This window comes from Puntigrus tetrazona, chromosome 9, assembly GCF_018831695.1.
Source record: "Puntigrus tetrazona isolate hp1 chromosome 9, ASM1883169v1, whole genome shotgun sequence".
Lineage (NCBI taxonomy): Eukaryota > Metazoa > Chordata > Actinopteri > Cypriniformes > Cyprinidae > Puntigrus > Puntigrus tetrazona.
The window spans coordinates 11,164,347-11,189,406 of record NC_056707.1 but is presented as its reverse complement, the minus strand read 5'-3'; the positions used below and the strand labels follow the sequence as shown (position 1 = coordinate 11,189,406).

At 36.7% G+C, this 25,060-nt stretch overlaps 1 protein-coding gene across 1 annotated transcript in view; it reads right to left on the bottom strand.

Annotated features, from left to right (window-relative positions):
* kcnh3 (potassium voltage-gated channel, subfamily H (eag-related), member 3) overlaps nucleotides 1–25,060 on the bottom strand; it is a 93,884-nt gene that overhangs the window by 3,521 nt on the left and 65,303 nt on the right. Inside the window, exons 8-14 of the mRNA XM_043249569.1 lie at nucleotides 19,974–20,357; nucleotides 15,456–15,655; nucleotides 14,181–14,430; nucleotides 6,727–6,941; nucleotides 1,522–1,778; nucleotides 993–1,093; nucleotides 335–387 (exon numbers count right to left, since the gene is read on the bottom strand). Coding sequence (XP_043105504.1) covers nucleotides 335–387; nucleotides 993–1,093; nucleotides 1,522–1,778; nucleotides 6,727–6,941; nucleotides 14,181–14,430; nucleotides 15,456–15,655; nucleotides 19,974–20,357 — 1,460 coding nt within the window. The remainder of the gene's footprint in view (nucleotides 1–334; nucleotides 388–992; nucleotides 1,094–1,521; nucleotides 1,779–6,726; nucleotides 6,942–14,180; nucleotides 14,431–15,455; nucleotides 15,656–19,973; nucleotides 20,358–25,060) is intronic.

The following is a 25,060-nucleotide window of genomic DNA, read 5'->3' as shown; positions in this document are numbered from 1 at the left end:
TAGTGTATCCTTTTTACAAAAATCAATAAGCCTCTTGTCTTACACCATTTAAAAGTGGTAAAATCAATGTAATGCGTGGCCTCTAGTGGCTTATTGGTTTGGTAGAGCCTGATGTACTTTTCAGACATCTTCACAGATGTATAACCTGCATGCAAGTGTTGTCGTAGTCAGGAGTCATGACCATATTTCTATGGTCTTGGTCTTGTCCTGGACTCGGACTTGAGATCTGCTCTGGTTTAGTGTAATAACAATATATCCACATTGTTGTTGTACTTGAAATTAGAAGTGATCTGAAGTTTTGCATTACACTGATATAATGTGTTTTTTCATTTACCTCCTCACTCAGTTTGGTGATGCTCTGCTTGGTCTCCAGCTGCTCCTGGTTCACTGCACACAAACCCACACAAAAAAGTTAAGTTTGTTGTAGAGTAGAAGAGGAAAAATTGGATGGATGAAGAAAGGAAATTTACTGCCACAGACTGTTCCCTGACCGTCTGATGCATATTGCACGCAAAACTTGTAAGAGCTACAATCTAATTGGCCAGCTTTAATTTCTCAGAAATTACATCCCACCATCATAGGTTGCATTAGTGAAGTTCCCAAGCTGTTATGATGAATGGTTGAAAGAAACATTAATAAATGGATTTGCTAAGCTATGTAAAGTTCAAGGTCTACGGCATCAAGTCTTATCCTCAAAGGTACTGAAGAGTTTTGATTTAAGACATTTAGTAGGACAAATATCCCTAAGCAGAAAAATATTCTGTTTTGCTTTGATGTTCATATTCAATTTCAGATGTACCAGCCCTAAATGTCACATAAAAAAAATAGTTGGCAGTTTTAAATATTGGTCAGATGGTCCCTTCCTGTCTAAGTGGGCGGTTCTTGGACAGAATAAGCTGCAGAATAAGTCTGACTGTGCAAGACAGTCTATTTTTGGAAATACTGCTTCATAATATTTCTTTTCGTATTCTGTGTTGTAGTTGTGTGTGTACCTGGGGAAGGGGATGGAGGACCGCTCTGAGGTAGAGTGGGACCGAACTCAAACCTTTGTGTTGAGCTGGAATTGCTTTCTGTCTCTATGCCATCCACAAACCTGCAGAGAAATCAGAAATCATGTTCAGTAACGTATTCTCATGATGATTAATCACATGATCCTGAATATGAAAGTAATGGCTGCTAAAAATTCAGCTTTGCTATCACAGGAATAAATTCCATCTTAAAATATATTAAAATTAGAACATCTTACAAAAACACAAGATCCTAATTATTCCAAACTTAATGTAATATAAAAATGCATAGATAGAAATAGATTCCTTTAGTTTCTGCTCACTCAATTTAAGTTTTAAATAAGTCTTGATTTCTTAGCATAAAAATGAAGAGCCAATTACTAGAGCAAGCAGCAATTCCACCCAAACTGGTTGTCATGGTAGCTGGATACTTCTAAATTATGAATCAGTTAGGTTCTCATGAGAGCCATGAGAGGGCTACAGCTCATTGAGGATGTAATGTGTGATGTGTCACCTGGGGCTGAGTTCTGGAGGAGCGCTGCTGAAACTGACCACGGGGATCTGGAGGGTGGCGGGTCGTGTGTGGTCTGACGGAGGGCGGAAGGGGCGAGGGGGAAGAAGAGGCGATCTCAGCGGGGAGCTGAGGCCTCGGGTCAGGCGAAGGGGAGAACGTGGGGCCCTTGACACTGAGTGCTGCTCCTCATCATTCTCCTCATCCTCACGGATAGCAGGAAGTTTCTTCACCAGACCACCATTGCTTTCCCAGTCCAGCTGAGAGACACGGAGCAGATTTAGTTATGTTTGTGTCTGTACAAACTGCAGTAGATATGCATTCCTTCAATCAGCAGGAGTGAGGTAAAATTAGAGCTAATTTATAGTCCTTGCAAGATAGGTTTTTATTATTATTATTTACCTCATCCATTTTTATTTTATGATTCTGATCATTTGTTTAAATTTAATTTGAACCTTTTAACTTTTACATTTTTGAGATGTGTATCTTGGATATTTCCATATCTCTCTGGAAAACTTAATTCTGATTCCAATCTAAAATCTCTCTATGGTCTCTCTGATTTCTTTGATAAGTAGCTGTGTAAAAATAACAGGGATAATGTACAGACAGTCCCTTTTGTTTATTGCTAAATAAACCCCAAAAACCCTCCATATGCACTATATTCTATATTTTAATAAAATACTTTATCAAGTGTAATGTCTCTATTAAATGCATTTTCCCTCAGTTTCATAGCCACTCAATTTTACAGCATATTTGAAAGTCATTATTTTTAACATTTAAAAGGCTTTAGAAAAAAAAAGTAGAAATTGAACGTTTGAATGAAAATTACAATGACTTTTGAAAGACCGTGTTACACTGAACACTGGAGTAATGGCTTTCAAAAAGGTTAAAACAATAATTAACAATATTTTTGTATTTTTGACTAAAAATATTTCTTTAAAAAACATGAACAGTAGTGAATATACAATGTGTTTATTACAATTTGAAAACTATCCATTCTTCGTTTCGAACAAAACGTTTACATTTAAATTGGTAACAATCTGACTGCATTATTTGCATAAAGAATAGTGCCTCACCTGCATTTATTTGCAAGCTAAATTGTGATCTTGCATTAATTTAGCCTTCTACAGTCACTTTTCACTGAAACAGCAGAATTGCGTTGAACCTAGGGTTATCTCCAACATTAACAACATTCTACTGCTGCCTTGCAAGCACTAGAACTTCCTTCTAAAAATGCAAATCCAGTTATTAAAGAAAACATTCAATTTATAAAACCATTCTTGGTACACAATAGCAAGGAATTCTGAAAATTATTTTCATATGGGTAGTAAAGGGTCATGACCAGTGCGTGGCAGACTAACACAGCCTGTTGATTTTTCTCATTCCTCTCTTCCTTTCCGCCACGTTTCTCCACCTCCAGCTCAACTCCCTGCATATTTTCCATTGTACTAGATTAAGGATCCGCGATTGGTTTTTGCCCACAAAAATACTGTTCTTTGTAGAAACTAAAAATCGATTTCGGTTAACTCTCGGCGCTGCGTGTTCTTAGAATGTCATAAAAAGAATGACTGCAAGCAGCGTTCTCCTGCGGCTCCAGAGAAGAGGTTGAAGAGAGGAGAGGCGGCACTGTTTATTTTTGTTTTGTCAAAACACATAAAAGACTATGTCAATCAAAGTCCGTCGCTATAGGGTGGCAACACAGCCTGCATCCCTGTATTACTAACAAACATAAACCAGGAAGGAAAAATAATAAAAGAATTTGAGCAAATCTTAATTAACGTTTCCCCCGTCCCTTCCTTCCCATCCCTCCATTTGTTCTCCCCCATTCAATTTGACTGAAGTATCTCCATCTTTATCTGCAACCCCCCTCCCGTTCTCCGCACCCTGCCTCTCTCTTTCGTTCGCATCTTGTTTTTTTCCCCGTTCCTCTCATGATCTCCACCCCCACGCTCCGTCTGCAGTCCCACACCCCACCTAAAGCGGAATTTATTTTTAGCAATCTCCTTCCAATCTTAGTAACACAGACTCCAGTGGCACGAGGGGAGCGTGTGCGCGTGTGTGCAAGATGCTTAAATTGGTGTTTCTACAGAAGTTTTCACTTTCTTTCCCTCCCCTCCTCCAGAGAACGAGCTGTTTATTCAGGCATTTCCATGTCCCTCGAGTCGCCAAATTCAGTCAATCACAGATAAGTATAACAAGAAAGAGAGGAAAGAATGCATTACCTTTTTCCTCCAAAGCTCTAGTGCACAAACACGCGCGCAGACGAGCAGTAATAGGCAAGCGACCCCAATAATCACAGTTCTCTGCAATTGCGTGCTAATGCATGTGCCAGTGTGTGTTCATTGGTATTCTCAAAGCATTCTGGGGTTGTACACATGTGAAATGAGCATCGATGCTGATCCGCTATGTCTCATGGCACCAATAAACTTGATTTTTGCATTTTCTGAAGGAAATGAAGTGCTTGTGCATGCAAAAGTCTCTACCAAGATGCCAAGCTATTGTTGCTGGTTGCCGGGGCATTTCTATGCGGTTGCTAAGGTGTTTTGAGAGCATATTGCTGTACAGCTCACAGGGTGCTCTGGGTGGACTATGTCAAACAAATCCCTTCAAAATGCTAAGGAAAAAATTGTATATCTCATTGCGAAACGATTTGAGGCAGGGTTAAAGCTGCAACAGTATCTTGTATTTAATTACATGTTATGTACCTGCCACTCCACCAACCATTCTTCCTTCCCTCTCTTTCTCTCCTCAAACGCAGCAATATCTTTCTCTAGTTGGAGTGAAAGCCGCATGTGACACCCCACAGAAGCAGCACTGCAGGAAAAAGTGAAAAGGAGAGAAAAGAGGCACCTCTCCCCCATGCGCCTCTCGTTTCAGAGCTATTTTTATCTTACAGGATCCAATCTTAGCTCGAGGCGCGGGGGACCCAGCCAGCACGGAGTCCCCGCCTTCCCTCTGTGCTATTATTAGCATCGGCACACACTCCAAACCGCAGCCTGCTGCTATTCCTGTCCTCGCAAGTTACACTCAAGGCTGGGTGTGTGTGTGTGTAAGAGAGGGGTCTCGTGCGCAGGCATACATGTGCATCCTGAAGATGAGGGGGGGAAGGGGCTTTATCCTAGTCAGGGAAAGGACACAGACTTTGAGAATATGCAAGAAGGAAGGAAAGATGCCAAGGACAGCAGATGGGGATCCATTTTGTATTCCGCTGGTTGTGGATGTGGGCACTGCAGCGTTACACACACACACATACCTCCAGTCTGTAGGTCACAGCTCACAAATTCATTGAGTAATGAGTAACTTTACATACACTGATTTTCTATAGACAACCAGCGTGCAGCAGAACATTACAGATTTACATTTCTTCCAGTTTTATTAATTGAGCAACTGTTCTCATCAACCTGGATGTTTGGCATAAAAAGCATAAACTGAATGGTTAGCCCAATCACAATGGTAAAGCAAAGCAATGCTGCACAACTTTCTGTTTCTATATGCTTGTCATAGAGAGGAAAGTAGCATCAAACTGTGTACGTTTCCAGGTCTTTCTGTCTTTCTGAGAAACAACAACCTGTTCATTACAGCAGTAGCTCTGGGCATGTGACCAAAATCATGAATCTTATTGGCTGTCGTTCTTGCTTGTGGCAAGAAAGCAATCTGACCAAACGGCTCAGCAAACCAAGCTGTAAATAGAAATGCATTACTTAAAAAGCAGCAGCATTTATTTCTATGAGCTGAATCACAGAACATAAACAGGTGCAATCTAGGGCTGGTAATCGATTACAATTTGTATAAAAACTAATTAATCGCAAATGAATCTAACATCAAACTGTACTGAGAAATTACTCCCAAAAGATCATTTAAAGTCGTTGTGTAATCCTCAAACAGGCGTTACAAAAAGTAGCATCAGCAAGAAATATTTTGATAAAATGCGTTACATATACTTTTTTGGACCATGAGATTGAATAAATAATGATGGTTGTCATTTTACTATACCTTTGGTCATTTTTGTTTTTTATTTTATTATTATCTCTAAAGAAATAAAAAATAATTTCTTTAATGAAATTCTAAATTTATAAAATAGTAAACTAAAATTGCCAGGAGGTGGTGGTAAATGTTTTAATGTTTAGGTCAACGAGTATTTGATTCGTTCATTTGATTCGTTCAAATGGCTGGTTCATTCAGGATTAAAGTAAATGGTTCTTTATCAATAGTAAGAAAATAACACAATATTAACTTCTTACTCACCGAAAACATATTCTGGAACATAATCTTTACTTAATATCCTAATGATTTTTGGAAAAAAAGAAAAATCTATAATTTATGTATTGTTACATGCTATTGCTACAAATATACCTTTGCGACTTATGACTGGTTTATTGCTCCAGGGTCACATATAGTCTGGAAATGTGCTTTAAGAGATTTATTAATGTCATTCCATACTAGCTGAGTTACAAAAATAAAATACTTATCACAGCTGAAATACTTTCAAATAGTACTTTCCCCCTCTTCATCAGCAATGAGATAAAATTATGTGAGAAAAGCACTTTATAGATGTATGATATTATTAATAGGTTTAAACAAAAATAAAAGATGGTGACCACTTTATCTGAGCTATGCCAGTTAAAGAAATAGGTCAAGCTAAACTGACATTTCTGTCATCACCTTCATGTCACTCCAAACCTGCAGAAAAAAAACAAAAACATGCATTTCCTAGAACATCCACTTTTATATTCCATAGGTTGGAGTAAATGATGATTTTAAATTGATGGGTGAACTGTCCAAAAACTGTACGTACGGACTGTATCTACATTCTGTGTAAGGTTTCTATTTTTATATCTACTAAATAATTTTATAGGAAAAATCTGAAACAAAATTGACACAGGAGTGAATATGAACCATAATAAATGATCATGAAGGTGACTATTATCAGGTTTCTCTGTTTGAACTATGATCTATTTATAGGACTCATATCAGCTCCATTGCACAAGCATACAATATTGATAATCCGATCCAAGGCGATGTATCGACTGCTGCCCTGTACATTTGTGGTAATTGCCTCGGTCCTTCATGCACATGATTCAGGCTAAAAAAAGCAGATGCATACACTGCTTGACCTTTATAGTCAAGGCTGTTGAATCAAAGGTAATGCTCTGTGATTGTCACCCTTTGCCCTAAATACCATCATGTGTGCTTGCAAGCATCACTCACATCAGCTCCACTGCCTTCCCGCAGGTTATAGGTGAGATCGTGCTGGATTTCGCTGACAAACTTCTGGGCGTATTCAGGATAGAGGCGCAGCACTTCCCGCAGTCCCTTCAGGCTGATGTACTGCAGGTCGCAGTAAGTCAGTGCTTTCACGTTTGCGTTGGTCTTTATCACCTGCTCTTTCGTCAGCGAGTCCGAGCCGATCAGGTCCCCCTTTCCTGTTTGAGAAAAGCATATAAAAGCTCATTTGTGGCTTAAACGGGCTTTGCCATGCAAAATTCATTAGTATGCTTTTAAAGTTGCATATGCGTGTTAGATCCCTCCAGTATTTTGTGCAAACTTGTTCAGACAAGTAAACAAAGACAGATTGTCAGTCATTGCTAAAGTTCTAAGGAAAAACTTTCTGTTCTAGGTTTGAAAATGAGACACAGGAGGGGCACACAAGGCAGTCACAGAGGCTAAAAATATTTTCCGGTTTGGTGCAAAGGGACTATGAAAGCAGTGACAAATTCTGAAGTGTCAGAGCACTGCATTCTGGGGAGGCACACCGGTTGGCACACACCGGAGGCAACTGAGTTCAGCAGTGCTGGGAGAGAGATGGGTGGCAGACCATATGTGCATCTTTCATCAAGTAAGCAGGTGTAGTAATTATGCATGGTGTGTGTGTGTGTGTTCACATGTTTGTACTGTCGTGTTTTCAAGAGCTCTATGTATCTTTTCTCTAAGATAACACGGCAGAACATTGATGGCTGCAATTTGTTTTACCTTTTTTTTTTAAACTGGTCAAATAACCTTCCTTGCTTATCTCTCTTTTTAGTTGATCTTGTACCCCTTGTTCTCTTCTGCTTCTCTATGTGAGCCAAACATGACTATACATTGACAGGTAAAGTAGCCAAGCATTCTTCCGAAACTACATATCAATCGAAACAATCAGAACAAATATAAAATATGGCATAAATTTGACTTCTGAATGCATGTTTTCCTGTTCTTGTAAGTTATTGATTTGTTTGCACAACCAGTGCAGTTTCCAGTTTCCTTGCTGGAAAAAAACAGCATATGCTGGTTAGGTATGTTTTGAAGCATCACTGCTTGTTTGAGCTGGTTTAAGCTGCTCCGTAGCTTGGTCATGTGCTGATCCTAAGCAACCAGTTCCTTCTCAGGACCAGCTCATAACCAGCTTTTACCAACTGGATTTTTTAACAGAGATATTTTCACTAAAATTATTACACATGATGTGTCTGTGATTTTTACAGTGGCTTTACAATCTTTAATAAAAATAAATAAATTCATGACATGCTCTTGGGTTCAATGACTGGGTCATAAATGTTGTCCACTGCCCAAACGAGTTTCAACCCTTTTCCTCAAGCAACCACTCACATGAAACATTCATCCATGCATCGCCCCCTTTTCTATAATCAGTTCGCAGTGAACAAAATCAATTCCCACCCGCATTGTTTTCTATGTATTCTATATACCCGCATTGTGTGTGTGTGTATATATATACAGTATATAAGTTTGAAAAGCCATTTCCTGGACGTGTCACAATAGAAAAAAAATTGTTACAATGTCCATTTTATATTGATTTTGTACAGGAACCAATTCTCACTATTAACTAGGGGCTTATTAGCATGCCTGTTAGGCTGTTTACACCATATTTTACATCCATAAACCTCCCCAACGCCTGAATGTATCACTTACCTTATGAACTATTAAAAAGCAGCAAATTAGGCAAATTGAGGCAAAAGTCAGTTAATTGTCAGAATTGGAACGTTATAATAAAATGTGTACATGATTTTTTTTATATATAAAAAATATATAAAATATATATTTGCTCTTAACCTGAAAGTATTCAATTTTATTCCGGGTAATATATAGCAAAAAGTCTGCATAGGACTACAGCAAGAAGTCTGGAGTATATATTATATGCATTTATATTATGAACATTTGTAGTGGCTTTGGTCTCTAGAAGACATCATTGGATATGCAAACACACGCATGAATCACTCAGGACCTGCCACTGCCTGCGATCGTTGACTGCAATTTGAAAGGTCAGTGGCAAATGGGGTCAAAGTTGAAAGTGTCTGAACTTTAAGCATCACATTACAGAGCTTGACTAGCGTTTAATTAGTCAAACATTCAATCCATAGAGTTCAATGCATCAGGCAACAACGGCACGAGCCACGTGACAGAACAAAAGAATTTCTCTCTCCATCTCTCTGTTTCCTTATCTCTAAATCTGCTTTCTCCAGCTCTCTCCGATTCAGTCACTCGACAGACTGTAGTTCTGCAGTGCAATAACACGTGTAATCTCATTGCGAGGTGACATGAGTCTAGGTGGAGGAAGCCATTTCATATCACAGCTTTAATTAAGACAATCACTCCCACTCTAACCGCAGCTCAGAGACGTCTGTGTGTCTCAGTGTGTATTTATTGGTCTGGTTCCAAGAATAAGTGTTTATTGCTATCTGTCTTGACTAATCGTTTGCTTTCGTTTCAAGCTTTCATTTTTTATCCGTCATTGCCAATTTGCTTGGTGTCTTTTTCTCTTGCCGTCTCTCTGTTTTTCTGGCTGTCTATCTGTTTGTCTCTCTTTTTCTCTCTCTCTCTCCAGTATTCTCTGGAGCCTCCTGTAGATCCTCGGGTCAAGCTGTCAGATCGATAACGCCACAGGAAAGTGCCATTACTTTGCGTGTGTGCAGGTGGTGTGTTCTCAACATCAAACGCAGGTCCTCCAAACACTGAACCAAACAGTCTCTCCAAACAGTGAGTGGATGTGCATGGGAACACAGGCAGGCTATATAAATGTGCCTGAATGAATGTGTCTGCAGTCATTCACAGCTTTTCCTCTTCCTTTTAAGACATAATAGCATAATAGTTCGGTCTTTAGGGTTGTATATCACCTGGTCTAATGGTTCATTCCCCTTCTGGAAAAGGAAAGTGGAAATGGGAGATTTCTGTAATTTTTTCTATGCTATTACACACACACATACATTTTATATATATATATATATATATATATATATATATATATATATATATATATATATATATAAATTAATCAAAGAACCCCCACAAACGCTGATTATCGTTATGATAATGGTTCACTAATCAACATATTAAAATGGTTTTAGAAGGATCATTTAAAACTCACAGTAAAGCTGAAATCTTTGGCATCAGATCAATAAATAACATTTTATAATCTAAAAAAATTATTTATTATTATTTAATGGCTTTACTGTGTTAACTGTATTGCACTGTACTTTTTGGTCATTTGGTCATGCTGGGCAACAATTAATCAGTTAATTGCATACAAAATATACGTTTTTGTGTATATACTGTGTATATTTTCTCCATGTACTGTGCATATTTATCACGTACCTGTATATATAAATATATACACACACATAGACATACAATATATGTTTTTTTTAAAGAAAAACATGTATATACACACACACACAACACATATATATGGTGTAAACATTTGATTGATTTGTCACAATCATTTGACAGCACTAATTTACATGTATTTACATGTATATATTTATAGAATGTAAAATGTATTATTTAAATATAAATTTATAGAATATAATCTAAGTACATATATACTACAATGTCTTTTTAGGTAGTTCACTAGGTTTTGGAACAGAGCTTTAATATTCAGAGTGAAAGAATTTGACTGCCTTATGTTTGTTCCCTCTGTTTGGCATGTTCTTTTTCACATTTCTTGATTCAATCCCTCCCACATTATTTTCCACGTGCGGAGATCTATGGTTCTCGCCTTCATGTGTCAGCCTGTATTAATAGTCAAAGCACTTTAATAATGCATTGACCATCAATTATTAAGTGTGTGAGAGAGAGGTGGATGTGGCCTAGCGGCATGCCAATATTTGATTTGATCAGAGCAATAGAGTTCAGGCATTTGGAGATAAAGAGACCCACACACACACAAGAACCTTTAGCTCGGCGAGAGCTCTGGCTCATCGTTTACTGTGACCTTTTGAGAGCTTTTATTTCCAGATTAACTGTAGGCACTGTACACCGTTCGGATATGCCAAATAGTTTTTTCATGATGGGGAAACTGTAATTATTTTCCTTTGGAATAAATTATCTTTCTGTGCATATCATAGCATGCATTATCAATATTCCAACCAAATGTTGTTTTGTTTGTTGCTGTTGTTGTTTTTTTTAAGGTCTGGCTCATATGAAGGGTCTAAGAAACAGAGTGTGAGGTTTGTGTTGAGCAGCTGCTCCACGCTCAGATGAAAGGAGAAAAACACAGTAAAACTTTCATAGTCCATCTATGGTCACAGCTGCTGTCTTGCAGCAAAAAGAAAGGCTATGGCAAAGAGAGTCCTAGGTGACTGAACTAAAAGATCCCAAAGAAGCAGAGAGAGACTATAGAAAGGATGGGTTGGTTGAAATCCAGTCCTAATGCCCTGAAAGGCACATGGTAGATGTTTGTGACAGCACTGCATTGACACATCTCAGACAGGAAAGCATTTGTTTATTAAACTGGCCCATATGCTCTGGTGCATCACGTTAGATAAGGATTATGAAGAAATCCTTGGATTATAAAAAAACTGAAGTTCCTGTGTGTGTTTGTGCAGTAACAAACGCTGCGTACAGTCTCTGCATTTAAAATGCATATTCATTTGAAATTTCTACAAAACAAGACCTTATCCCATTCTAATCTCAGAATATCCTTTTTTGTTAAATCAGGTTTGGAACAAGGATGAGTGTGCATATTGACAAAATACAGATGTTAAACACTGCAAAGCAAAAATTAAATAAAAATTAAATAATTACTGCATATGTAGGTACGTATCATTCAGAGATGCTGTTTTAACCTAGCAGATTATCGAGAATACTTCTGCTAAGAGCTGAAGGAAGTTTCACCTGCTGTTATCTTGCTTAGAAGCTTCCCAGCAAGGTTTTTGGGAGGCCATTTGTGCTGTGTATAGCTCCCATAAATCATTTCACTTTTTTCAATTCAATTAACCAGACTATCTTTATGGCAATGATTTACATTTGAAATAAAACCCTGGCCTTTCATCTTTTTTTCTTCCATTTACTTGTTTGTTCTGCTGTTATTCATAATATATTATATATTATATGTGTTTATAAGTACATTTTAAGTACAAATAAACCATTAGGAATAGCAGTAAAGGCTATTTCACAAACATATATATATATATATATATATATATATATATATATATATATATATATATATATATATATATATATATATATATATATCTATAAAACCATATTTTTATCTGTTGATTTTTATATATATATATATATATATATATATATATATATATATATATATATATATATATATATATATATATATATAAAAGGACACATTTACGTGGAAGTTATCTATGATTCTATTGTTATTTGCCATCAAAAGTAACTTACAGGGTAGTTACTGCAGCAACCAGTAGGCTAAGTGCCTCGCTGAAGGACACAATAGGTCATAAAATCATGAATTCTCATGAATACTGCTGGGTTTCACATCTGGGCTGCTTGCCGAGCTCATTAAGCTCTACAATACCATAAAAAGCACTGACCTTTTCTGGTCCAGTGCATGGAGAGATATTCACACATTTCCAAAGATTTAAACAGAAAACATTGCGGTGTTAACACATGCTTGACTCAAATTCGAGTGGCTACACTTCTATGTATATGTTTGTGTCAACATTTTTCTTCATATAAGCACAGATCTGGAAAGTATGTCTGGAATGCGAATGTAAGTGTGGAAACGATGGAATAGCGATCACAGATTTAAGTATGTGTGAACTGGATTGCTAATGTCTTTTACAACATAAAAGTACAAGGTAATGTCAGGAGGAAGGCTTCATATTTAAACCAGCTCTGGGCAAAAGATGTTCTTAGGTTAGTCATCTGGTCAAACGCAACATAGCCAATGGGAGAAATGAGGAATTTGTAGGTATCAGACGCTCTCTATAAAATCCTAGAGAGACACCTATCGAGAAAGCATTTTTAAGGAGCATTACGAGCTAAAAAAGTATGCTGATGTTTGCTGCCTTCTATGATATGTTGTTTGTGATCAATTTATAAAAGATAATTATTGAGGGTTATTAATAAATTACAGAATTTTCATTTTGGGGAAAATGTTCCTTAAAGGTGTTGTCACACTTTATTGTGATTATTGTATTGCAATGCACTAACACAGAAGTCACAACCAAGCAGCATTTTATTGGTCAGTGAGATGAATTTGTGTAACCAGTTGAATTCAAGTAAAATCTGTGAGAAGCTCCTGACAGCACAAATTCAAACTGAAATGGTTTTCTGAAAGGGAAACCCGCTGAACAAAGGTAAATGTAAAACGATACTGCTTAGACAGGCACCTCACTGTGTTTTTGCATGTCATGTATTGGCAAGCACATTAGAGAAACCACACATAAACTCATCAACAGTAGCTGAATCTCGAAGATAATATATGCATTAATATGCATAACAAAGGAAGACGGTTAATGAGAAAATGAAACCAATGAGCCAACTGTGTGTGTATAATGGGGGGAGGGGGTAGTTATTGTTCAATAGACTTGAAAATTATATGGGAATCCTCCCTCAAAACAATAAGAGCTACAGATAGAGGGAGGATGAGATTCATTGAACAAGCTCATTTATAATGTCTGAATTTTATAAAAAATTATACAATGATATTAATGGATAGTGTGTGTGCATGTGTGGGCAGTTTTTTATTGTATTGACCTGTCTCAATATCACACAGGAAGCACAATTAATAGTGACAGGTAGGAGGAATTTAAATGGGCTTTGAAATTGCTGTGAAATTGTAATATAGGAGCCACTGAATAAGCCAGCATGACTGACACACAGAAATTCATGAGCTGTATAGGGATAGAAATGAGAATATAATTGTTTTGTTTGCTTCCAGTTTTCCACAGTTAACAGCACATATTTACCAGGTTACCTTAATCAGGTATGCACTAATAAAAGTGGGTCATTTTAGTGGCACCGAATGGAATTGCGAAATGAAATTATTATTTTTCATTTTTTTGGAGCCATCTGACCAGTTTCATAGACAGGTTTTAGCCTAAGCCATGATTAAGCCATAGTTCAGTTGAGACTTTTAAGTAATTTTTATAAACACGCCTTAGAAATAGCATCACTGGTTTGACTAAATAAGTTACTGACATGTTTTAGGATCAGTCAGTGTAATTTTCGTTCAGTTGAAACAGCTTAGATTTACTTTTAATCTAGGACTAACAGGTATGGTTAAGCCATGTCTGAGAAACCAGGGGATAATGTTTAAATTGCAATATACAATTAAAGTGTGTGTGTGTGTGTAGGGTGACTTCAGTTAATTTGGGACACATTTTCCCATTGAGATGACTAGGAAAAAAGGCCCAATTAACCTAAATTATTTCCTAAACCCTACTGTTCGTGTGTAACCTTACCCAGTATAGCCAGCACAGTGTTGTCCTTGAGCACTTCCATGGAGCCTGAGCAGACAAAGTAGATGGCCTGCAGAGCGTCACCCTGGCGAATGAGGAACTCTCCGGGAGCACAGAAGGAAGTTTTAATGATGAGCGACAGCGAGCGCAGACACCCTCGACTGGCCGACTCAAACAGAGGCAGCTGGAGCAGCTCTTTATTCAGGTGCATGGCAATGTCAGCCCGCAGTTCATCTGGGAAGTCCTTCAGAAGCTGGGTGAGGACAAAGAGATCATTTATTTGAAGTGCTTGCACTTTTACTTCTCATTCTTTAAAAGCATAAAAACGTAAGTTTTACGGTTGATCGTCAAGGAAACAAGTGCTGCGAAGAAACTGTAGATCAGTCTTCTACTTAGACTTTAATGGGAGGTGATATTGATATCAAAGCAAAGAGACGGTTATGAGTTATGTAACGAGTGTTTTGAATTGGGCTCATTAAAAACATTGTGAGTGTAAGATGGAATCTCTTGTTTATGAGCAGATCAGAATAACGGATGAGATAGTGAATGAAAGGCGAATAGAAAGAGAAAATAAATCAAATGATAAAATACATGAGGGATTATAAAACAGAAAGAGAGATGGAAAGAGAGCACGTTGAAATGAAAAGAGAATATAAAAGGATAATCTTAGATGCATCAAATCACACCAAGAAGGCCAATAATAAGCAACACAGATCGGAATCAACTGTTGTAAAGAAAAGGATCTAAAATTACATATTTAATTACAAGTGCTTATCACATTTCCTATATTTAGGCTACAGGGTAATGGGAGATCCAGCATAGAGAAATGATGAATGGAAAACGCATTGTCTGTAAATGTTAAAAACATTTACTCCTAGAGGTCATGGAATATTGAACGCATTTTGCAAAACCCTTGAAAATCGCAAACCCTTTAACAAAATAACTGAAAATTAATCGACTGATACAGTAGTTTGACCTCCTGAGGTTGGAGATCATCAACAGTTTCTGAATGTTAACTGATGGCTAGCCAAAAAAAGAGAAAGAAAAAAAGTACAGTACAGTACAGAATGTGATCCTGCCGATCTTCTCATTATCAAGAAACCGAGAAAACCCCAAAAGTGTTCGACGAGTAGATTACAAAAGCAGTTCAAATATAAGACTCGCATGTTATCCATATTGCAGTACTTTGTTTGTGTATCAGTTATAAATTGTGAACTTGTTTTGACAATTTATTCATCTGTGCGCACAAATTATTAAAAGTACATGTAAAAGTACTACCTCGCTGACATCGATGCCATTGTTGACAGACCATGTCGTCTGAAAACACTCCAGCATGCGCTGCGCCAGGGCCTTAGGAAGTCGGTGCACGCGGATGAAGTCTTTGAGGTCTTTGGTACGAGTGTGATAGAGCGAGCGGCGCGAGTACATCCTCTGGATAATGGCCGTCACATTACCAAAGACCGCAGCGTGCATGAGTGCTGGAGAAAGACACGGCAAACAAACATCTTTTACATTACATTTACATTTACATTGTCATTTAGCAGACGCTTTTATCGAAAGCGACTTAAAAATGAGGACAATGGAAGCAATCAAAATCAAAAAAAGAGCAATGACGTGCAAGTGCTATAACAAGTCTCAGTTAGCTTAACGCAGTACACATAGCAGTATATATATATATATAATAAATAAAAAGAAAACAGAATATAAAAAATACATCAAGCTAGTGTTAGAGCAGATTTCTCAAACTTAAAAACTGTTGCAATAAACCTTAGTCAAAGGAGTTGTTTGTGTATCTCTATACTTTTAAGTCTCAGTCAAGGAAGTGTAAACCCCTTAAAGGCATGATAAGTGTGATAAAGGCAGGATTATTATATAAGTATTAACATCTGCCTATATTAACGTCTGCACTAAAATCCATCTGGCACTGTCTGATCACATGGTGTCAACCATTTATAAAGAGAAATCAATACAGATTGCTGTTTACACATGGTGTAATCGTTTTTTTTAGCATTCTTTTGCTTACTAGCAAAAAACATGTTCTGTTGCAATCATGACTTTCCTTCTACATTGTATATCAAGATCAGGGTTGGCCACGTTACTTAAAAAAAGTAATTAGTTATAGTTACTAGTTACTTCTCACAAATAGTAACTAAGTTAGTAACTGAGTCACGTCATTTTGACTAAAAAAAAATAACAATAATAATAATTCAAAGCCTTCACAGAGTTTATGGCACGTCAGCTACAGCTACACTGTGCACCCATTCAGATGGCCTGAAAAATACAATTCTAATAATATCATAATAAATGATAATAATGCCACATTTTATTATCAGTAACTATAACAGTGTTGTCATGGGGGAAACAGTCATTCATTTGAAAAAACATAACGTCTTTTATTTATAACGCAATATCTAGTCTTTGTGATGGCCACTTGTTATCTGTTCACCTGAGCAAGATTTTATCAGGAGTTAACGTTTAGTCATTTAGTGAGAAGTGGATCGGTTTTGACATCTCGCTCCAGCCAGTTTTCTCTCTATTGCTTGATCTCAGTGTCAGTGGACTGCATGCTAATGCTTTTCAGTTTAGTGTCCTCTGCTTACATTATGTTCAGTGCAACTGCTTTCACTCCACCAAACTCCATATCATCTATTTATTTAACATTGTGAGCTTTGCCAACATGAGTATAAACAATCAAGAAGGATTGGAGAGTACTCATGGAGTGCTAATTGAAGTCTACATAAATTGTTGCGGAAATTGCATGCCGCTCTTCTTTTCAAGAACTGCGCTCAGCATAAGTGGATGCACCTGGGTTATGTGCCTTTTGAGTGCTTGGGTGAGCTTTGTGATAAAATCCATGAAAATCTTTAAATCAGGTGAAATAGGGCAACAGAATTATTAAAAGTTAATAAAACCTATTTCAACCATCTGATTCCTGTTGGAAGAACAAATGAGTTCTCTTGTTGAATTGCCTCTCTAAGACGGGAGTGAGATTATATAGTCTTTTTCTTTATTCTTGGGTTTCAGTGTGGTCTCAAACTGTGTAGCCAGTAAGACCTAAAACATTCTCATCAAATTCTTCCAATAACAAATGATCTTAACAGTGGTTTCCACATTGATTTAATACCCGGTTTCAGGAATGAGGTACTTATCGAAGATGCACAAAAAACACGGTTATTCCTCAAATACTATATTGTTCATATCAACATTACTTAAAAATCTAACATTATATTTAAGACATTTTGTATATTTAATTTAAATGCAATCCCCTAGAAACAAAATTAAAAATTAAACAACTCGTACAGCATTTGATATTTTTATACAATATTACTCTATGCAAATGTACTAGAATGTTTTAAAAATATCTGAACCGGAGTGAACCGAATTAAATCAAACATACTCTTACTGACATATTTTTGTATTATTAGTTTTTTTACTCATTCTCATGTTGTGTATGACTTAAAATCAATTTTGTATAGCAGTCCAAAGAAATCAATTGGGGTCCATAACAAATTTGGTCCCAACAGATTTGTATCGTATCGGCTTTGCATGAAAAAAAAAGAGATAATCTTTACATGTCTTACAAATCCTGTAGGCAGAATTTTCCTTTAAATGAAGCAGAACCGAGAAGTTAATTAAAAAAAGCTAAACTAAGCTGAGCTTAACAATCTGCAACTTTGAAAGCGCAGCATCTAAGAAGTAAAGGATTCCTCTGGAATAGGTGGCACACATCATATTGTAGTCTGGTTAATTTTATAAACAATATGCTTACTTGTTTGATGTAATTTTTAGGCATGTCAGTGTTCCCCAAATACCCTCAGTGTACATGATCTCTGTGTGTGGGTAGGAGCCCAGCTGTCAGCTGGCTGGGACAGTAATGGCCCTTAGTGGTAGGATTTGGTGACAGATTGATTCAGTGTGCATGTATGTGAGTGTGCATGGATTCAGCCATCCTCATTTGGCCCTCTTAAGTGCAATGAAGCCTGTGTCTCTCTCTTCATGGCCCAGAGGACATGCCTTAAAATTCAGTCCACTGTCACAACATCTCCTTCAAACCCACACGGGGCACATGCAGCTGAAAAATCATTACAGCTGTCTCAGCATATAACAAGCTGCTCCAATTCTGTGGCAGTCAAATCCCGACAGTCAGGTTAACAGAAAATGGCTAAGAGTGCCCAACGTAAGCCGCCTTCTTCTAAGAGTTAAACTGGTTGGGAGGTGTAAGAGATGTCAAAAAAAATCCACACAAATATGCGAACACGAAGGTTTTGAACCGGACAAATTAAGACACACTGAATTAAAGCTTTCAAGTCACTGGTTTTGCAATTAAACATGAACGCAACATGTCGAAAGACATATAGAATGTTGTCTATTAATGTCAATTGGTAAATGCAGGAATATTGAACACATAGGCACTCAACCGTCACTGCTTCTATAAATATGGTAGAAGATTCAGAGGTTGTTAAATGATGGTCAACAAACCTTACCTACCACTGGGGAAATGTGTTGAAGATAGAGATAATCAATAAGTAAATAAGCGTAGTGAAATAACATGGTTGAGGGAAAGCTTGCTGCTTTAAGAATGGACCCCTGTGGGAAATGTAGTTTAAAACTAAATGAGGTCAGATGGACACACCAAAAAATCGCTGACTGCCTACTAAAGACTACTCCAATAAGGCAAATGCACCTATGTGTCTTTTCATATGAAGAATGCGGTCCTTAGGGAAATTCCAGAAATCTATAGGAAGCTAAGGCTTTGAGAAATATGCAGTCATTCGCTCACTTGATGTTGATTTGAAGTCCTGTAGCCTTCTTTTGCGTGTGTATGTGAAGTCCACACAATTCTATGGTGTCTTGTTCAAAATCTGTGGCTTGAAATTAGCGCTCATGATGGTTTTGCTTTGTTAAAATGGGTTTTCACTTTGTCCCAAATTTGATCTATTACATATAAATAAACGCACCAATTTATAAATGAGGGATCATGGAACCATCTTATTTTGAGTGTTAAATCATCCCTGCTTGAGGAGACTAAATCATCTCTCTGAATACTGATGTCTGGTGGGGGTGGGAAAGATAACAGTGGGAACATTTGGATCCCTCCAAGCTAAGAGAAGTTATTAAACCATGTCTTTAACACAGCGTTTAAGGAAACAAGAGTGGGATTCTTTACCAGAGGGACACAAATACACTTGTCCCAGTATACATGACATTCACATCATCTTCAACCTTGTTTAGATAGATATTCCTGTTGGAACCATAATTCTACGAAATTCTCATTATCTGATTATTAATATAGCTTCCCTAAATTCTTACATGGGAATGTTGACATCATTTAAAATCATGGATCATTTTCTTTACTGTAGTTAATCTAAAATTGTTATTTAAAAAATATAATAAAAAAAAATACCTAATTAAGCTCTTCATTATTTGGATGTATTTCTTTATATATACAGTCATACTTCTAATTCTTTCCTCTGGAGTACACTACCATTTAAAGGTTTGGGGTACCAAAAAATCAGCTTTGCCGTTGCAGGAATAAATTATTTTTATATATTTAAATATAAAAGTGACTTTAATATTTCATATTTCATATTACAGTCTTTACTATTTCTGATTTTAAAAATGCAACCTTGGTGAGAGACTCCAAACTTTAAATGGCACTGTATATAGATTATATAATCTAATAATATAAACAAAATGATTATCAATATTTAGATCTGTACATCTCTGTAGTAAAGCGTTATGAATCCAAAACTCAAAACTATTTAAAAGCTTTGAACTGTGTTTTCTTGCATTTACCTCCAATCAGCATGGTGCAAATAGAGAAGATCTTCTCTGAGTCAGTATTGGCTGAGACGTTGCCAAAGCCCACGCTGGTCAGACTGCTTAAAGCGAAGTACAGCGATGTCACATATGAACTGCGAATCGAGGGCCCGCCTCCCAGTACGGCTCCAGTCTGTCCTGTATTTGAAGTGCCCACCGGCCCTGCTCCTGTTGTGTTCCATTGGCTCGAGTTCCACACAGACTCATGTCCCACCAGATCAGTGCTGTTCCACTGGTTTGAACTTGAATTGACCACCAATCCATCCAAGATGGTGGGGCGTAGCGAATCAGGAATTAGGGATGCAAGAGGCGACAGAAAATAGGGGGTGCCCAGGCGTTTACCCAGCTCATGCAACCAGCCTATGAGAAAGACAGAACATTTTTTTAATTTTAATGTATTTTGACCTCTAAAACTGAAAATATCATTTGCTATAATTTTGTAATTGTTCTATTTTTTTTTTTTTTTTCATTTGCGTTTGGCACTATAACTACCCAAAACGCAATGAGGTTGTCACTCCAAAAACTTTTTTCAGTGAGTGCATGGCCACTGTCCAGGGTTCTTAGGTCACTGTCAGAACTGAGTAGACGTAGAACAGCTATCCCTGTCCATGGTGCTGAATACTAAGCGTTTTGAATATCAGTTGGTTTTGCAGTACGCTGAACTTTTTCCTGGAGACTCTACTTTTGTTCCCTTTGGGATTGGTTCTGTACATTTTCTTTTCTCTCTCTCTCTCTCCTCTCCCTTGTTTTCTGTCTATAAGTGTCTAGTTTGGAAGTAGCAGAGGTACAATATGTGACATTAGAAGTGATATTTTTTAGAGAACTAGAAAAACTGTCAGAGAGACAGAAGGAAGTGTGAAAGGTCGGAAAGGGAATGATGGAGATTTAGGGGGGAAATGCCAGAGAATCTCTGGCTAGCAGTTGTCAGGGAAGGTTTGGTACACAATCACACAGGACAAGACCTCCTTCAGAAATAAACAAACAAACACTCACTTTTCAGTATACATGACCTTTCTCATGTGCACATATAAACCAAAAATCTGGGTCATCCCTTTCTTGACATATAAACACATCCCGTCTCTTTGTTGTCTGTAATGTGTCTCCATGTAGGCAGAAAAGTGTCCTTCATATATACTGGACACAATCTGAATTCTAATAGTCACTTCCAAAATCAGTCACTGATTTGTTCTTATATCCATCTTTTTTCCTCCTTGTGCTCTGGATTATATCTGCAGTGTTTAATATTAAGATTTGGTAACACTTTAGAATAATGGTCCGTTGTTAACAAGTAACTATGCAGTAATTAATAGGTAGTATTACAATAACAATTAACTCAATACTAATAGAGAAGTAAGATTAACTAAGCAGTAAGTAGTAGCAAATTTAGGACAAAGGCAGTTCCTTATTAGATATTCATAATTACTAAAAAAAAGTATGTCCTCATTAAGATCTACTTTTGAACTATCACTAATTAATAAAGAATAACCAATTAATTCCTGATCACAACAGTAATGTGTTAAAGTAAACAAATGGGTTCTTTGTGAAAACTAATTTAAGAATATCATTTTCCCACTGTAAGCAGCTACAGGTTGGAATTGCTACTACTAGTCTTACCAAAGGATGAATGTTCTCTGTTTATTTTAAACAAAAACATAGAATAATAATAAAAATGATCTTTCACTTAAAAATTAGGAAATGACTGAATTAGTTCACAACTGTATTCGCGGTAGTTTGTGTCAGTTCAGTATGTCTCTGAATCCAAAAAACCTACCTTTAGTGACAGTAGCCTCGGGTGGAATATAAATACATTTTTGAATATAAATAATGATGTTCTTTTGACAAAAACAATTCACATCCTTAATGAAGACATCGACTGTATTTACGGTATAATGTGTTTGATGCAAACTCCCTACTTTTCTCTTTTCTCTTTTTATCTTGGACTGTTTATATAAAAGTTCAACTTTATCCTTAACAGCAGTCAAGATGTGTTTAAGATTTCAAAAGCGTAGCAGACAGATTAAATTTTCCACCAACAAATCCACAACAAATATAAAATCATAATGAAATATCAAAATATTTCAAATCAAATTGAAAGAGGGTGTTGACACATCATGGTTGTGACACAGATATTAACATTAGGATTTAATATATTCTAAAACGTAGCAGAGCCTGTCTGACAGTGATGTACTCTGCAGAGGTGAACTGTGGCAAGGGGTGCTTTAGAGTGACTGCTGCCCCTGATATTACCTGATTTTATTACATTTTAATGAATGTCTGACAGTGTGGATAAAAAGTGGGGACACAACTTGGACCCATTATTAAACATGCATGCGTCACTGGGAAAAAAACAACCTTGCTTTGATATTAGATCTTTTTAAGTGTTGCTTTTCATAAAACAAGGTATTTTGCATCAACAAACATTTTATTAATTCGAAAGCATATGAATGATTGAACCCTTCTCTGTAAACACACTGTTTTAGATGCCGTGAACAAACAATAAGTGTCATAGATTTGGTATAATAATCAGGTGATAATTGTGTTAAATACATTCTATTATTAATCCTTCATAACATTTAAATGAAAAAGAACTTTAATCTTAAATGTTATGAAGGATTAATAATAGAATGTATAAAGCTAATAGCAGCTACACTTGCTGGACCAGTTTTGTCTCAAGAATATTCTACCAATTGCTTCCTGCAGAGTTACTTGTTAACAATGGACCATTATTTTAAAGTGTTACCAAAGATTTCCATTGTATTGTCCAGATTAAGGTTTCTTATCGAGAAGCCACTATGCAGCTCCATTTCCCTTTCACTTTTGCTTTCTAAAAACATATATAAAATGACTACTACTACCAGTGCTATGTAATAGTGCCATTAACATATTTACATTGAGAAAAATTTGATAATAATATTGAATTGGCTTCAGAGTCGGTGTTATAATTGCCCCCATTACGCTAATGGTATTACCCCACCATATCTCAAACGAGAGAACACCTCAAAGTAATAATATAATTGCTTTAATACTTGATAATATTACACAATAGTTTTAACTTTCATATAGAGCTAATGGTTTAAGCTAGCAGGAATAATGTGCATTTAAAGGACCTACATTGTGGAAATTTTAAATAACTAGATTTTATCTTCAACTGTTTCATTTAAAAGAAGTAATGCTTCTCACACATTTTCAGGATTACCTTTTTCAGTGTTTTAGTTCATAATGATCTACAATTACAATACAATTGTCTCAAACTTACAGCCATGATTAAAATCCTAAATAGTAACTGCATGCACATTAACATTTAACATTATTGTATTATCTATACTCAAAGCTGTGTGTGTGTGTATGTGTGTGTGTGTGTACCTAGTATTTATCACATAATGGTCCCCACAAGGATAGGAATACCAGTAAATTTTGACCTTGTGGGGACATTTTTAGGTTCCCATGAGGAAACAAGCTTATAAAACATATAGGATTCAATTTTTTGAAAATCTAAAAATGTCAGTAGTTTCCTATAAGGGGTATGTTTAGGTGTAGGGTTGGTGTAGAACAATAACACATACAGTCTCTACAGTATAAACACCATTACACATATGGAGTGTCCCCATAAAACATGGAACACAACGTGTATGTGTGTGTTTGAAAGCTGGATATCTGTACTGACTGAGTAAAGCTGGTATGTATCGGTGAGAGTGTTTCCTCCAGCCACTACTGAGATTTATGCAAGCTTTTCTGTCACATTATTTGTATAAAGTAAAAAATTGTGGTTTTGACAATTCAATTGCACTTGATGACAGAGTGCATAATTATTTATGAAAAACAGCCATCAGCCAGTGCTTGACAAGCTTACGGTCTCTAGAATGAATAGTACAAATGTAAATGTAATACTAGCAAAAAGCATTGCCGAAGATTAATTTATACCAGTAATGCCTCTGATGGAGCAGGCCTGAGAAACATATACTTTACATATCCTGCTGTTTATTTAGGAGGACAATATGAATAGAAAATTGTGTCTCAAACAACAAAGGCGACGTTGGGTTGTAAATCAGCGCAGGAGGAAAAATACAAGTACACAAGAAAGATCCATTTGAATATCTATATCTAATGTCAGAAAACAAGCTATATGTGTGATTTGATTATTTATTTATGGTGGAGGGAGCCAAAGAGAAGACCATGGATAATGACAAAGGTGACAAAATATAGCTCTTTGAGTAGCAAGAAAAGTCAAGTAAAAAGGGAAGGTATTTCTTCAAGACAGTGTTAGCTAGGGTTAGGGATTAAATAAAAGGTGTTGTACAGGACACTCAAACTGGGATGTAGGAATCAGTGTTGGAAGGTAAGGGAGATTGACGTGCAAAAAGCGGATATTAAAATGGCTGTAATAACAAGACTGGGAGGATTATACATTTCTCACAGTGGGGGATCTCTGTTCTCTTCCAAAACACTTGAGGAAGAATCAAGAGTTTTGACTGATTTGACAGTATGATTTTTACAGCCAACTTGAAAATACTCTCTAGACTCTCAAGGTCTGCTGGGCAGCTAGCCATTAAAAAGAGCAGTGTTCTGCTGAGGTAAGGCCAGTAAAGTGAGCAATATGGAAAAAAAAAGATGGAGAGGGAGGCACAGAGCAAACAGAGTTCAATCAACTCCTGGAGGAACCATCAAAGAAACCTTTCGTTATTGATACAGCAAAACTCCAATCCATTTACAACCTTTTATGGCCCCTATTTCCAATACAGATAGACAACCTTACTCAAAGTTACTTCAATATTTCATTATAATCAATAACACTGACTCACAAAGGCAAATAGTAATTGCTGTAAAGAGTCGATCTAAAACTGGTACTCACCAGATATAAAACAGCTTCTTGTAAATCTTGTACATCTTCAAATTCTACATTTGCCATTTGAAAGCTGAAGTGTTACACATTTGAGTCTCATTAAATGTTGGATGTGTCTTGTATTCCCATTTTAAAATATTCCATCTGATGTGCAGAATGCTACAAACTTGCATTTCCACTAGCAAAACTAGACATGTCACAACAGCCTTGTGTGCTTAATATT